Source organism: Podarcis cretensis, assembly GCF_951804945.1.
Source record: "Podarcis cretensis genome assembly, chromosome: 7".
NCBI lineage: Eukaryota > Metazoa > Chordata > Lepidosauria > Squamata > Lacertidae > Podarcis > Podarcis cretensis.
The window spans coordinates 33,844,214-33,860,605 of record NC_137176.1 but is presented as its reverse complement, the minus strand read 5'-3'; the positions used below and the strand labels follow the sequence as shown (position 1 = coordinate 33,860,605).

The 16,392-nt window shown below is 41.2% G+C and overlaps 2 protein-coding genes across 8 annotated transcripts in view; one reads left to right on the top strand and one right to left on the bottom strand.

The window, feature by feature from the left end:
• LOC307220151 (uncharacterized protein) overlaps window positions 1-16,392 on the bottom strand; it is a gene marked incomplete at its 3' end in the record, with an annotated part of 350,445 nt that overhangs the window by 66,759 nt on the left and 267,294 nt on the right. For 4 of the 7 annotated variants that reach the window (XR_013840712.1, XR_013840713.1, XR_013840714.1 and 1 more), the window contains exon 7: window positions 2,421-2,487. The exons of the other annotated variants lie outside the window; for them this stretch is intronic. The remainder of the gene's footprint in view (window positions 1-2,420; window positions 2,488-16,392) is intronic. 7 annotated transcript variants of the gene reach the window in all.
• On the top strand, window positions 3,759-13,024 carry PRL (prolactin). Its single transcript, XM_079983839.1, has 5 exons — window positions 3,759-3,846; window positions 5,933-6,114; window positions 7,883-7,990; window positions 11,102-11,281; window positions 12,558-13,024. Exons 1-5 carry the CDS (start codon window positions 3,807-3,809, stop codon window positions 12,747-12,749), a joined length of 702 nt encoding a protein of 233 aa, XP_079839965.1. The 5' UTR covers window positions 3,759-3,806; the 3' UTR covers window positions 12,750-13,024.

The following is a 16,392-nucleotide window of genomic DNA, read 5'->3' as shown; positions in this document are numbered from 1 at the left end:
AAGGATGCAGGAAGGGACGGGGAGGGGGGAAAGGAGTACAACATCTTAATAAAGTTTCACATCTGGCAATGAAATATATTTTAAAAGTTCAAATATTAAAGTGGCAGTTGTATTATTTGCTGTAGCGCAATGTAACATGCAACACAAATCATTTCCTGAGGGCAGGATCCAGAAACAGAATTCTGAATGACTAGGGTTGCCAAATAATAGTAGTAGTAGTAGTAGTAGTAGTAGTAGTAGTAGTAGTAATCACCCTTCCAAAATGTTTTTGCCTACTATTGTGCCTTTTCCAGCACAGTTTCAGCGAGTTCCACAGTAAATTGGGTATAAACCCCACAAATACCTCATTGATTTCTTTCTAGCATCTGCTTTTCTTGCCATATACTACACTGTTCTTGCTCAATTTGCACTGACTTCAGATTTATTTCTGGGCCCAATTCAAGGTGTTAGTCCTTGTTAGTGTACTTGTGGTTCTTTATTATTCGTCCCCCCCCACACACACACAAAGTGACTAACACTAAAAACAAGTATACAAACAAAAGTAAAACAAAACAAGAAAACAAAAATCCAAGCTAAACTGCTCAACAATAACATGTGTAAAAGGGCTGATCCAACTCAACCCAAACCACTAAAAAGATGAACAGAGGAAGAGGCCACACACACACACTTTAGTCTCAAAATTAACTTCCAAAAGCAAGCTAAGGTGAATAAAAATGTTTTTGTCTTGTTGTCACTAAAAACAGATAGTGATGGTGCTAGGCATGCCTTATTATATCTGAAGCATTTAATAGTTGAAGACTACAATATTTGTAGGTCTGCTTCCCTCCAAATGTACCTGACCATCAGGTAAGGAAGACTGTGAGATGGGGCCTTTTCAGTGGCAGCCCCCCTGCCAATTGTGGAATTGCTTCCCAAGCAAAGTTAGACTTGCTCCTTCTGAGTGGTCAGTTTAGATACTGTAGTTTTGCCTGGTCTTTAGCGTGTGTTTTGAGTTTTAGCTAATTATGGTTTTGTCTATCTGTTTTATTGAGTCTTTTTAAGTGTGTTGGTGTTTAATTGTTTTCAGTTGACTACTTGGACTCTTCTTAAAGCTGAAAGGCAGTATAAAAATATATGTACACACTGTACATACCTGTATACATCTATATATACATATACATACACACTGCATCACATCTGGTGTAATATTAAACTTGTTTGTTTAATATCCCTGTCCTCTGACCTCATTTCATCCTGGCTCCTCCTAAAGCAGCCCAATTCTTCCGTCCCATTAGAGTTTCTTCTTTCCTGTTCATTTCCTCCTTATTTCCCCCAGCTTTCTATAGTGGTTTCCCTTCTTTTCCTCTTTCAATTAAAAGGGGCAATATTTTATTTTATTTTTAAAGAATGATTTAATTTTTTCTAGTTGAGTAGCTTACTTTCCCCCAACAGCCTGAAAGCAAATCGGTAGGCTTCTGCCAGGTGTGTGTGTCACACAAGGATATTACTTTCACTTGTTTTCCTGAGCTATATTGGTCTGTTGTGCAAAAGAAAAGCCTCTGCAATCTTATTTGAGAGTAATCTCTTAAACCCAGTGCATAGGATGGAGAATATTCTGTAGGGAATATTGAAGCAGAATGGCCTTTCTTCTAGATTAGTTGATCTAGGATACCTTTGTCTCTCCACCCATTATCAGCTCTCACTCTAGCCACCACCAGTATGCTGCCTCCAACAGATTATTCCTCAGGGAATGTGGCCCTAAGAAAAAAAGGCTGACCATCCCCGTTCCAGACCTTTCACATGTAGAATCCAAAGACTTGAGTAATGTTGGCCAATGGCAGCGATCTTATCTTGATGCATAGACATTACGGGTTCAGCTGCAATGACTAGTTGAAAGTTGAAATGATGGCAGGGCAGGCCTAGTCCTTCTGAACCCAAAGGTAATTAGCAAGTTTAGTAAGTGTGTGTACACAGCGTAGTGCTTCACCCACCATGCCGGAAAAACATCATTCGATAAGAGTGTTCAGCTCATGTGAAACAACTGCTGGGCCAGAATCACAATACAGTCACTTTGGACAGCACATTCAGAGAAGGCACCATTTTCCGTACTTCACTTTCCATCTCTGTATGTCATTATAAAAACTGTGTTTCAGTATAGAAAAAGGGGGCATCATTTTATGCTTTTGGGTCCTGGTGTGAAATTGTCTAAGGTCATTATTTCAACACACACCTTTGTTCACGATCAATATTATTTTCTAGTGGGTTTCTGTGTGAGGAAGGATTCTTGTGAATGGCCTAAGTCATGTGACAAACTAGTTTGAGTCAACCCACTGATCCTATGATTTTTCACTAAGTGTTCATCTACCAAGCAAAACCATACAAACCCACTGGAGCTATCAAGCACTGTTAACTTGAATGTGCAAATGGTTGTGAGCACCCACCTTCATCCTCACTGATTCCGCTGATAATATTTGCTCAGTTGTTAACTCTGCACAAGTTCTGTTTAGCCTGGAAGGGAAGAAGAAACCCAGACTATGGGACATTGTTGTTGTGTGCTCCTGGTGACACCCCACATACAGTCACATACACCAAAAGATAGATTGCCCTGCTGTGCACCAGCTGCAGTTTTGCAATGGACTTCAAGGGGAATCTCCTGCGGAGATCATTACAGTTGTGAAGGCCTAAAGCTCAAAGGCACAAATTATGGCTTCAATGTGCGGTTGCAGAACAAGAGACTGTCACCTTCTCACCACGTAAAAGTGATGAGAAATAATTCATCCATTCCATATCCCCAAATTCCCTGGTGAATCTTGGCACAGCCATCCCACACTGAAATTCCTTTTTAGCCAAATCTTATATTCACTCTTCAGTTTTATTATTGGATTTGGCTTCACTGAGCTCACACACTTCAGTATCCCAGCTATAGCTAGAACCTGCATAAGAATGCAAACTGAGAGATAGAGGCACAGGGCTACACGTCCCAGGAATAAATGATTCCTTACATCAAGTTTCCTCCTGCTCATTTAGGACAGTATTTGACACTAGTCCTAAACAGACTAGACCTGTTGAAGTTAATAGACATGCTAAACTTAAGTTCATTAATTTGAATGGGTCAACTCCAAACAGGATCTGGCTGAATACAACCCTCACCTATCACATACAAATAATTATATTATTTTCTCTTAATTTTTATTAAAAATACCATCAAGAGACACATCCTTCTCTTCATGTGTTAATCTTATAGTTGATTATAGTTGACCCCTCAGAATTTGACTAAGAAAATGTTGAATGGTTATCAAATGAAGATCTAAACACATTGCTAGTTTAGGTTATTTTTTTTCTTTCCGATTTCTTAATAGAGAGTTAAACTTCACTATTTTAGTGTACAGTGTACTTATGACAAGTATATTTTAAAGAACATGCTTTGCATTTCTTCTTCATAAATATTCTACGTTCCCCAATTTCTAATTTCCGTCACCTGTCTGATCAATTTTGGAAATGACGTAAATTTTAAGGTGAATTAAGAAATATCGAGGACAGTTATAGTTTACAGGATTTTTAAAGCAGGGCATGTGTCTACTCACTCTTTTAACCAGCTTAATTAACTAGTATCCTTCCTGGAGCTCACAAACTTTTGATGAATATGAATAGGCTTATTGATGTTTGTAATTATGAACTTTGAATCCTGTTGATGAGCAAAGACCAGCAAAGGGGGAGTAAATCCTGCTGCATTTATGGATGGGCATCAAAGTGTATATAAAGATGGAACCTAAAGGTGACAGCAACTAGATATTCCATCTTCTGTTTGATAAAGCAAGTCAGCAGAGATGGTTTCTACCATGACCAACAAGAAGTTTTCGCTGAAAGGTACGTGTTTTGCCACTCTTTTGGCCTTTCTCTCATTTAGATTAAGGGGAAACTTTAAACTGAATAAATTTAAAATCACTCGTAATAGGCATGCATAAGCACACTGTAAGTCATTTTGCAGCCTCTGTAAGAACACAGGGAGGGAACCTTCTTAGAACTTTTGCACAAACTCTTCTAAACGCACTGCACAATGTCACACTGTGCACTAGAGAATATTCTGGTGGATCATGATTGATTTAGACCCTCACACTATACTTGATGCATTTTCCACGAAGGAGAGCATTGATTCTTCTCAATTCTTATAGCCAAACAACATATTAAACCATAATTTGCTACAATTATGCTCTTCCTTGAAATTTAATGGGACATAATGTAGCATGCCTTCACCTTGCTGCAACCCAAGACTTGTTTGGTAACAGCAGCAATCTAACATAATGAACCGTGCACTTCTATGCATTCCAAAGTTAAGTCCCACTGAGTTTAGTTTAATTTACTCTTGTGTAAGTATGCAAAGGAATGATCTGAGAGTATTAAAACTGCATATGGTGTGGCTTTTCATTCGGCTCAGCAATGTCTCTCACCTTCTTTTTTTTACTCAAAAAGATTTCTAGTGAACTCAAAAAGTTTGTTCACAACTTGATGGTGTTTTCATTGGTATTGATAAAAGCATAGCACTACTGTTGCTGTTTGGATCATAACTGTGCAGTTGATCACGACCAATCAGTCCCAGTAGAAGTCTTCCAGATTGAGGTCTAAGACTGGCTTCACACAAATAGCCAGAACACAAGATGTTGAAAATTCTGTGTGTGTGTGTGTGTGTGTGTGTGTGTGTGTGTGTGTGTGTGTACTAATATCAGCAGATAAACATAATTGAGGTTCAGAGCAGAGGAAGCTATTTTATAGCAGGTCAGCCTATCTGTCAACACAGACCAGTATTGTCTAGTTTACTCTGACTAGTTATGGGTTTCTAGAGTCACATTAAAAGAAAAGGGACCCCTGACCATTAGGTCCAGTTGTGACTGACTCTGGGGTTGCGGCGCTCATCTCACTTTATTGGCCAAGGGAGCCAGCGTATAGCTTCCGGGTCATGTGGCCAGCATGACTAAGCCGCTTCTGGTGAACCAGAGCAGCGCACGGAAACACCGTTTACCTTCCCGCCAGAGCAGTACCTATTTATCTACTTGCACTTTGACGTGCTTTTGAACTGCTAGGTTGGCAGGAGCAGGGATCGAACAACAGGCGCTTACCCCGTCGCAGGGATTCGAACCGCCGACCTTCTGATCGGCAAGTCCTAGGCTCTGTGGTTTAACCCACAGCGCCACCCGTGTCCCAGAGTCACATTACCTATACCTTAACTTTCTACTGGCAATGCCAGGGGTTGAACCATGGGACCTTCTGCATGCTGTACATCTGAGCTATGGTTTCTCCTAAGAATGGACCCATATCATAGTACATTTATTATAGACTTGTGCCTTAAAGCATAGCTTAGGCAAATATAAAATCAAAACATTTGCATTTTACCGATCAGTTTCTTTGCTGCACACTTCTTGCATAGCAAAGGTATGGGGACCATTTTTAAGCAACATACAGATTTATAAGATATTAAAGTTTTGGAAGGGGGGGCGGGTCTTAAAGTATAAGCAGTGTTTGCAGAACTACCTTCCCAGGGCATCCAGGAGCCTTTTGAATGCATTCCAGTGTGCTACAGGGTTTTTTTTGTAGTCCCGTTACATATGCAGAAGAGTTTAAACGGCACAGCTGCTGAAAATTTGCAGACATAATCCCAGGACAATCAAAATCTTGGGAGTGACCCCCCCACCCTCCTTCAAATTTAATTTAAATACCATATGTTTGTAGGGAAGGAAGGAACCCTTGGGAAAAGCCAGAAAGAAAGGGGCGCAACCTATCTTTCCACACTCTTACATTTATGCAAACACAATTACATATCTATAAAAAGTTGGTTTCCTCACATATGGTGGTTTAATGAAGTTAAGCATTAAAGGAGGAGGCAGAATGTGGAAAGTTTCCCATTCACTTTCTGGACTTGATGGACATCTGATGTTGTTGTTCTTGTTTACCTGAACAGGTGTGTTGCTGGCCATCCTGGCGATTACTAACGTGTACCTGTCAAGGAAGGGTGTAACATCATCACCTATTTGTCCCAATGGATCTGACACTTGTCAGGTCTCTCTTGGGGATCTTTTTGACCGCGCTGTCAAACTCTCACACTATATCCACTCCCTGTCTTCGGAAATGTTCAATGAATTTGTAAGTACCCAAGCCTTTCTTGCATATACTTTTCTACAAAATGAACTCCAACTAAAAGACGACATGAAGAAATGGGGGAGGGGGAACTCTCTAGCAAAGGGGAAACTGTGGCTGCCTTTCTGTTTGCTTCTGCCTCCCTTTCAGAATAGGAAATCGCACAAGTATGGTGCTAAGTACTGTTATGATTATTAGGCGGTGTCTGACTAAGAGATGCTCAGAGAAATCAATAGGCTTTGTATGCTATTTTTAGACAACCTTTCATCCTGTAGGACCCCAGAGTGATGTGCAAGTAAGAATATAAAAGCAAACAATAACATTAAAAACCACAACATCCAGACATTCAGCAGTAGATATGAAGATGGACATCAAGGCTTATGCCACCCTCAATATACCAGAGTGAAGAACATCAGTGCCTACAGTCACAGGAAGAGAGTTATAACTACCTTAAGTCCACCAATGCCAATGGGTCTTCTCTGAGAATGACTTGGTTGGGTACCACCCAATATTTGGAAAGGCCAGTTGGACAAATCTACCTTGAATGTAAACTGTGGTACCTTGCTTCTCAAATTTAATCCATTCCGGGAGTCCATTTGACTCCCAAAACCGTTCAAAAACACAGGCGCAGCTTCCAATTGGCTGAAGAAGCTTCCTGCACCCAGGAAGCAGAAGATGCGTCAGACATTCGGCTTCCGAAAAATGTTCGCAAACTGGAACACTTACTTCCGGGTTTGTGGCATTCAAGCCAAGGTACGTGCACACACACGTGTGTGTGTGTGTGTGTGTGTGTGTGTGTGTGTGTGTATGTAAAACCTTTCTTCACCACCCTTCATCCAAAGATCACAGGGCAGTTTACAATATAAGACCATACTCATATGGTAGCCAAGTATGATTGAAATAGGAATAAAGATTCACAGGTTCTTTTGTGTATCATCATTGAAGCCGTGTAAACTGTCCCAACTATATTAAGTCTTAATTAATAATCTTTACTTTTTCTAAAGCAGTATTAAGGATTGAGGAGAAAGCTATACACACTTGAAATGAATTTCAGCAAGATAGTGTATTTAAGACTTCAATTGCAGATGAGGGAATGCAGGAATAAAGATTCAGGATTATACTTCAACATATACCTCAGCAAGCAAAGTTCCTACACACCTTAAGACACCTTAAGTTTAAGAAGTGGGAGTGAGGTAGGTTAGGAGGTCTTCTTCAATAGGTCCAGCGTACCAAAGGAAAGAGACGCTCTTAGGAGACACAACAGCAGCAACAGATGGACGTGACTGAATAAAACACTGCCATTTATACACAGAAACCATTTAGAGGAGCAAAACAAAGTAACAAAGGGTTTTCTGAGTGGAATGCTTTGTAGGAGAGAAGCAATTAAAAGACCCAGGCGCTAGAGTTGCTTTGGAGTTTGGCAGAGAGGTATTGAGAGAGAAATGTTCATCCCACACTACTCAGTGGGATCACAGTCTACGGATCACTTTACAAAATAGAGACCCTCTTATTTATAAGCAGATTATGGAGAAACCTGATCCCCAAAAGTGATTCTTTCCACAGTACAGTTTAAAGCAAATTACATTTGACACAGTCTTAGAGGGGCGTGTAATAAGGTTCTGATACAAAATTAAAGGCCTGCATAACTGAAGGATACATTTCACACGAGCAGCAACTGCAAAGAAGTAACTTCTGATTACGATTTCTTCTTACTACTACTTATTCTTCTTTCCTTGTTATCTACTGTACTAAGTCTGATTTTTCTTATCTTCAGGATGAACGCTATGCTCAGGGCCGAGGGTTTATTGCCAAAGCCATTAACAGCTGCCACACTTCGTCCCTAACCACTCCTGAAGACAAGGAGCAAGCTCAGCAGATTCATGTGAGTTCTGCCTATTTGAATGCAAACAGATCAAGGAACAAGCACATGAGTAGCTTAGATTAGAAGGTCTCAATGACTCAGTCCAGAAGGAAAGGAGGACCACATTAAGTGGCCATAGGAAGTCTTGCAAGGCATTAATCTACAAGGCATTAATCCTTGGCTGGATCCAGGGCCATGATTATTTTAATTTAGTCCCCACTGTAATCAGTGGGACAAGTTAGCGATACCTTGGGTGGGTGGAGCCAGAGGCAAAAAGCAGGTTTGATTTTGATTTTATTTTGATTTATTGAATTTCTGTGCCGCTTTTCATTCAAATGAATCTCTAAGCAGCTTACTAACAATAAATAACAATAACATAACAGAGCATCACAAACGCAGCATAAATAATATAATTAACAAATCATCAATGAAATATTTACAATTATTTAACAAAACGGCGACTAAAAATATAAGCTAAACACCACAATCACAACAAAAGTCATATTATATTAACAAATCAATACAGCATTTAGAATCCATAAAACAACATTAACAAAATAGCAACTAAAACAACAACAAGCTAAGCACTGTTAAATTAGTAGACACACAAGCCACACCCCCAACACACTATTCAGTTCATAAAAAAGACACATCATGCCTGTTGTTAAGTCAGCTTTGCCGGATGCTGTGCTGGCTGGGGTCCTCAGGTAGTGAGCCATCGTGGAGATGGTGGGCGTACTGCAAGGTGGATGTTAACTCCGGGTAGCCTGCTCTGGCTCTGTTGCCCACGTCACTCTCGGTAATCGGAAGATCCATTCATAGTCAAGAAAGTATGGGGCGAGCCTGTCCCTCTGGAGTGGCGAGGTGGAGCAACGGATGGGATGCCTACCTCTCTACAGTCAGCTATATTCTAGCCATGCAAACGTCATGTCTCAATCTTCCATCTTGACAGTAAGCAAGAGGCTTTATCACAGTGCAAAGGGACATTCTTGCTAGGCAAAAGAACTTGAGGACATGAAAAAGTGATGGTGAGTGTTGTGGCCTGGGGTAGATGTGTGGCCTGTAGAAAGTCCCAAAGCCTGCTCTTCAGGCCTGATATCTATTCTGTTCCAAGGAAAGAGGTGTGACTTTCTGGTAAAGGAAGGCAGGAGTACAACTGACAAAGGCAAAGAGAGAGGAAGAGTGGTGGATACCAACTGTCAAAAGTGTATAGTGTGTCATATAATTTCCCCCAGTATGTTAGCTTCTAAAATTTAATGAGTATCTTATTAAAATAATAATTATTTTTAAAGTAAGTTTCTAGTCCATACACTTGTCAAGGTAATTAGAATTCATGGGAAAATTTCTGGATGTATTTGTAAATGCTGAAGTAGCACATAGCACCAAAGCTGTATCGATTCCCAGGCAATAGTTTTCTTTCTAAGTTCCTTTTATCCACTGAATAATCTGCCTCCTCAGAAACCAAGCCATGAGACACAGTCCTCTCACTATTTGTATTGGCTTAGAGAGCTGGTGTGTGAGCATTTGAACTTCGCAGTGTTGCAGTTCTCCCGACCTAGGGAGCGCGAAAGGGTTCAGCCGCAGGGTACGTGTATTTTGCCACAGTAAGCAAAGTGAAAAGTGTTGGTGTCGACATTAGAGAGGTCTCAAGGGCAGCAAAATGTCTAGGAGGATCCCAGGAAAGAAAAAGCCCCTTTGATCTTCCGGCTCACCCCAAGCAGTGGCAAAGTTTCAAAAGAAATCTCCCCAGAAGCAAAACACTTCAAAGGGGAATCAGACCCATGCCTGGGCATGTTTGCCATGCTATACGTAGACATAGAAATGCTTTGGATAAGGTATTAAGTGGCCTACCACAGATTTCATCTTCCATTATGTTTTCAAATATTTTCCAGATCCCGTATTTCTAAAACTGTCTCATTAATGCTTAAACTAATCATCAGATTAAAGGGCATTCCATTCAACAAGGCTGAACAGAGCAGTGTCTACCAGCGCTGGAGAGTGCATGGACAGTTTATTGATAATGTGTACTTAGGGGATTCTGTCACCCAGTTAGCCCAGAGATATTATTTCCATTTATTTATTTTAAAGAATATTTCTCTACCACTCTCTCATAGAATGTCAGGGAGGTGCACAGTGCGTATATGAAAACATGCAAAAGCCATGAAAAACGGAGTAATCGTTAAAGTAACTGGCTAGTCAAAAGGATTTAAACAACTGCATAGGCCTGTCAGCATTTTAAAAGTCGCCAGGAAATGTTTGGAAGTCAAAAGCAAGAATGCCTACTGAATCTCTCACAGCACAGGACCAGTGACACTAAATGCCCGACTTCTGAAAATACTTTACAAAGTCTAATTGATTGGTTCTAATGCTATCTGGAAGAACAGCGAACGGACAACAACAACAACTGTTGCTGTTTTCTATCCTGCCCTTCCTCTTGGAGGAGCCAAGGATGACAAACACCAAAACGATAAAACAATTAGCTAAAAATTAAAAAGCATTATTTAAAACAATTTAAAACCACTAAAATATGTAAAACAGTCACATACACTCACAGCTTATAATTTCAGGGTTGCCAGGAGACTTTCCACCATCAAACGCCTATATAAACAGGAACAGGCACATCTCACCAGGAAAGGCATTCTACAAATGGGGAACCAACACTGAGAAGGCCCTATCACAGGTCAACATCAACCAAGCAGCAGCCTATAGAGTGTAATCACTAATCCAGCCTCCCCTGTTGATCATTGGAGCCAAGGTGGTTGGTATCAAGGGAGATGCTCTTTTATGTACTTGGGTTCCAAGCTGTTCAGGACTTTGTACACTAGTATGAACACCTTGAATTGAGCCCAGTAGCTCACTGGCAGCTAGGGCATGATACAGGGTCCCATTGGGCTGCCCCACTTACCATCCTAGCAACTGCATTATGCACTAGCTATAACTCCAGACAGTCTTCGAGGGCAACCTCAACCAGGGTGCATTACAGTAGTCCTGGCAGGAGTCCAGGACAACTGAGGTCAGGCTAGAAAACTGTTAACAAATAAGTTTTAAAAATGACTTGCTAGGATTATCTGTCTCCTGTGTAAATCTTGTGGCATTGTTTAACAAAATATAATTTGGTTTTCTAATGTGCAGCATGAAGACCTCCTAAATTTAGTGCTGAGTGTTCTCCGTTCCTGGAATGACCCTCTGCTACATCTGGTCTCGGAGGTCCAAAGAATCAAAGAGGCTCCTGACACCATTCTCTGGAAGGCCATGGAGATTGAAGAGCAAAACAAACGGCTTCTGGATGGGATGGAGAAAATCGTTGGGAGGGTATGTAGAAAGGACCTGGGAATTCTTCCAGCTGCATAGGACAGTATTCTGAAGAATTCTAAATTACTCATTGAGCCTGGACAAGTGCTCCAAACACACACTCTCAGATGGTCAACCTCCATGAACTGGAAAATGACAGAAATGACAACAAGCTACCATAATCCCTAGATTGCATATGTCCAAATGGGGGCAAGTTCTATCATTCTGCCAGTTATCCAGGCTTCTTCTTCTTCTTTTTAACACCCTTCTCTATTTCCTTCCCTTGAACTAATTACACAACATCAGGTGGAGAACTACAGCAATCTTATTCTTTCCTTTAATAATAGTGTGTTCTAAGAAAGGCTATACCCCACTATTCTATAATTAACATGTCTCTTTGGAACTCTCCCCCCCCCTTTGGGTTTCTAAATCAGTTTTTTAGGGCCTATTTCTCAATTTGGAAACAGGCAATACAAGTTGATGGTAATTTCTAGATCGGTGGCCCACCAGATGTTGTTGGATCCCCCCCCCAGCCAGCACGGCCAATGCTCAAGGGTGGTGGAAGTTGTAGTCCAAAAACATCTGGAGGGCCACAGGTTCCCCACCCCAATTTGGATGGTTCCCTTCACAGGAAACAAGGTAATGTTTTCATCTCTTCCCTACTCCAGATATTGGCTCCAATCCAACACAGTTAAGACTATTCAAGCCTATAGATTTCAGGAAATTAGGAAAGCTGCAACCATTTGAGTGCACAAATGCTGCTAGCTCCCAAAGAAAAGTCGGTGTGCTTTCAAAACAAGGCAGCTATCCTTTGGACAAAGGAATTCTAATTTGAGTGCTATATTTAAAGTTCTGTTCTCATGCCTGAATACTTCCATATCACCCAAGGGAGTCACTGTTTCATCATGAAAGCTAATAGTACGGCATTCTATTTACAGATACATACATATAAATCCTGGGAAAGCACTTTGCACAGCAGAGTTGCAATGTAAATGAGTAATAATCATGGAGATCAATTCAAATGGTTGAAGCATGAGCTGTTTCTTTCTTCTTTTACTGTCTGGAGCAAATATGTAGTTCTCCCTGTCAAGATGGGGTTTTCCCGCGCAATTCCATTTGGCTTTCTTAAAACCTAAGCAAGGATCTTCTCTCATCCCAAACAAATACTGGGCAACTCTTTAAAGTGTTAATGTTATAATTCTCTAAATATTGATCTGATACAGATCAATACTGATCTGATACAGACTTTGTCTCTGGGATGCTTGCTAACGATACTCATTTTTCTCTTCTTCGTTAGGTTCACCCAGGTGACCTGGGTAATGAAGTCTATTCTAGATGGTCGGGGCTGCCATCTCTGCAGCTGGCTGACGAAGATTCTCGCCTCTTTGCATTCTACAATCTGCTGCACTGCTTGCGCAGGGACTCACACAAAATTGACAGCTATCTGAAACTCTTGAAGTGTCGCCTCATCCATGACAGTCACTGTTGAGCAATTGGAGCTAGCACCTAACGCCTTCAAAAGGACCTGCTCTTAGCCTCATTGCTTTTCACTGCCCATTGCAGGCCTTACGCAAAAATTCATCCTGTGGTACAATATTTATGTCCATGTTATTTTTCCTTTTGTGAGATGTAAACCATTTGTTCATGTCTGAAAACTCTCAGAAAAGCCATTCTTTTCTGTTAAGAGTACATTACTGTCTGCTTTAATCACAGTGATATGCAAACCATGCAATAAAAACATAAAAAAATACTGAAATATAAAAATGTGTTTGAAATTGAACTTGGTTTTGCTTCCTCCTTTGGTTACCAACATCTGGGGACTTGTGGCCAGAGACTATGGAGCTTGTGTACAACTGATGCTCCACTCAGCCAAGGAAACTAAGTGCAGATATATTTTTTTCCAGAAGCTGTACTGTCTACCATCAGGAATATCAGAAACGCTTCTTCATAAAGAATCTGGGTGGCCAACAATTAAGGCAAGAATAGACTGCGCTCAGTTAAAGTATATTTTAAAAAATTGCTACAATGCCTACAGAGCGTTTTCCTGCTCTGTGCTATATGGAATTGGATGATAACAAACTCTGGAAAGCAGCTTATCAATATGTCTTGGAGTAGACTATTATTACTATCCAGAACAGAGCTCTGCTCTGACCTTGAATAACTGCCAACAAAAGGATTGGCTTGTGGGTAGAATCCAGAAGGGACCTGCAAATAATTAGAAACATCAACTTTCCCCCTTGGTATTAGCTCTTAAGAACAGAGCATTTTAGAGCTAGTTATCTGTCCAACTCTCACCAACGTCCTTAAGAAACACTTTTATTGAGCTGTGTTTCCAAGTGACGACCACTGCAGTCTTGGATAGCCACTACAGTAGTACCTTGGGTTACAGACGTTTCAGGTTACAGACTCCACTAACCCAGAAATAGTACCTCAGGTTAAGAACTTTGCTTCAGGATGAGAACAGAAATCACGCGGCGGCGGTGTGGCAGCAGCAGGAGGCCCCATTAGCTAAAGTGGTACCTCAGGTTAAGAACAGTTTCAGGTTAAGAATGGACCTCCAGAACAAATTAAGTTCTTAACCAGAGGGACAGATTTTGCATTTGTGGTCAGCCTCAGGTGGAAGACATCACTCACCATCTGTTAGCATGCCCTTTACATAGAGACCCAAGCAACCACTTTCTGAAACCTTTGTTCACAAAGCAAGCAAGCTGGAACACCCCAGCAGAAATGATCTTGTATATTTTGAGTGACAATAATAGGTTTGTAGCACAGGAGAGTGGCCTTCTATACACTGACTAAAAAAAAGGGGGGGAACAGGAAAAATGAATTTGATAAAATCACTATAAACTGTTGTGATGATTCAGTGATTCAGAAGTTTAATTTGAAATCAAGCTGGATTTGAGTTTCCTTGCGTCTCTGGTAACTTCTCACTTACATCATGGATGCTGCTGGCCAAGGAAACTCTCCGGGGATTATACTGAGCTGGTTGGATCCGGCTTCCAGTCTGTATCTCTGGGTTTACCATGGCAGGGGATGAGCATCAATTTGACCTTTCACTTTAACTGAGAAAATATCCACAGTTTATAACTAGCTCTGTGCCAGACTCTGGACTTACTCTGAAAACAAATGGGCTGACCAGATACCTTTGTGGATTGTGGCTGGATCATTTTGCTCCCCGCAAAGTCCCCAGACAGGGTCTTTGAAAATCTGATTCAAACTAGCCAGGCATATTGCACTTCAGCCTTCACACCGGTGAAGGACTAAGGGGCAGGAAAAACATGTATTGCATGGAGAGACCAGGCTTCCAATTCTACCAACAAGGCAGTCTTGTACCTCGGTCACTCCACCCTACTCTACCACCCAAGGCAGGTGTGTGCCAGTTTTATTGCAGAAATGCATACAAAGCAACCTCAGTCATGTGCTGGAAACAGTTTTACTGGGAGCTGTGCAAACAGCTAAATTTAGTTCCCGTACTAAAGGAGCTTAAAGCAGGAAAGCTTCTAAATTATTCTTAATGAGACCACTGTAATGATCCCATACCTATACCTAGATTACCTAGCTCTGATAAAGCTAAAACCCAAATATTTGGACCAAACCTTAAGGGGCATCGTCTCTTAAATTCCAAAAAGGTTGCCCAAACTTTCCGTTTCTGCAAGATTTGCACGTCCTTCTGCATTCCACAGCATAAAATAAGACTAATAAATGTTTATACCGTGCTTGTAACATGGATAGAAGTAGGAAGTCCTGATAATCTTACCAGAGAGGCCCCTTTCTTGGAAATTTCTGGCCTGTTTTGTGCAAGCAAAGGAACTTGTCATGGTTCAGACCACGTCTAGATGCTTTATCATCCCAGTCCTGCCCTTGGAATGGTTTTGAAGTGTGTGCATCGTTTCAATGTGGCTTATGCCATTCTACACTGCAAAGGCTGCTTAATTAATTTGCCTGCCTATGATATTTGCAGCAGGACCAGTGGGTTACAGAGATTCTGGTCCCTTCTGCCAGACTTAGTGCCAACAAAAACCACGCAGGAAATCTTTAAAAGCAGACCCAGTCAGAAGGAGATAGCTTAAACGGGGCTGGTGTTTTTGTTCCTGGTGTATCTAAAGGATGAAACAGAAATAAAAAGCAATGGTTTGTTCTTTGTAATATTGAAATGGAAGACTTTGTCTCGTCGCCTGTCAGAAAAAAAACCCTACTTCTTAAGTATCACACGAGCACAGAAAGTGCATAGTGACTTCTGAGTTCACTGAACAACTTTTTGTGATGGATGATACTAGGGAAATGTTTTAAACTATTCATGTGGAATTATGGGGACTGAGGTTACTGTTCTTTTCATCAGAGAGTCTTCCAGGTCAGTGTATTGAGTACAAGACAGCCCAATGCAGGTTGGGGGGGGGGGAGTTCAAATGTACTTATTTTTAGCAGGTGCTAGACAACAATATGATGTTGCTTTCATCTAAGAAGAGAAAGATGCAAGTTATGTCAACACATAGCTGGGTATGGGCCACATGACAACCAAAACCTTTAACCCGAAATCAGGCACTGGCATAGCCAGAGCAACAATGAGTTCAAAGTGAAAGTATGACATAGAATTCTCACAGTTGGCATTTCCGAGATGTGAAGAACGCTGGCAGGAAAAATGGAGATGGCAAAAGAGAAAATGGCCCTGCAGTCCCACTTTGATGTGTGATGCCTGAACCAGCTCCTGAAACTGTTGTCTGTAAGGACCTCGCTGGGCAGCCAGCATGGAACCACTCTGTACACATGCTTGTTTCGTCGGTATTCTGTTTTTATTCCAGGAAGCTCAAGAGAATTTTACACGGCAAGCCTAAGAAGTTTGCCTATCTTGACAGTTCGGAGTATGTTCCAGGTTGCTGCTGGATGTGTTTTAGCTGACACGGAAGTTATGCTTGTTGTATCTGAGCTCTGATTCCTCATCCACACACGCAGGTCTTCGCACCATGTTGAACACCTGTGCAAACAAGCCAACAGCAACTTGCTCAAGCAGCAGAATGAACCTGGGTTCCTGGGGCTGCCTTTGAAGACAGTATGGAAGCTTAGATAATAGACTCATAGAGTTGGAAGTGTTATCGAAGCTAACAAACATGAGTCTGACCAAACTGCAGGAGGCA

Bases quoted from the DNA above. Each gene is read 5' to 3' on its own strand.
- PRL (XM_079983839.1), top strand. From the start codon at position 3,807: ATGGTTTCTACCATGACCAACAAGAAGTTTTCGCTGAAAG. The intron at 7,991-11,101 runs GTGAGTTCTGCC...TCTAATGTGCAG, and splicing joins AGCAAGCTCAGCAGATTCAT to CATGAAGACCTCCTAAATTT. The intron at 11,282-12,557 runs GTATGTAGAAAG...CTTCTTCGTTAG, and splicing joins TGGAGAAAATCGTTGGGAGG to GTTCACCCAGGTGACCTGGG.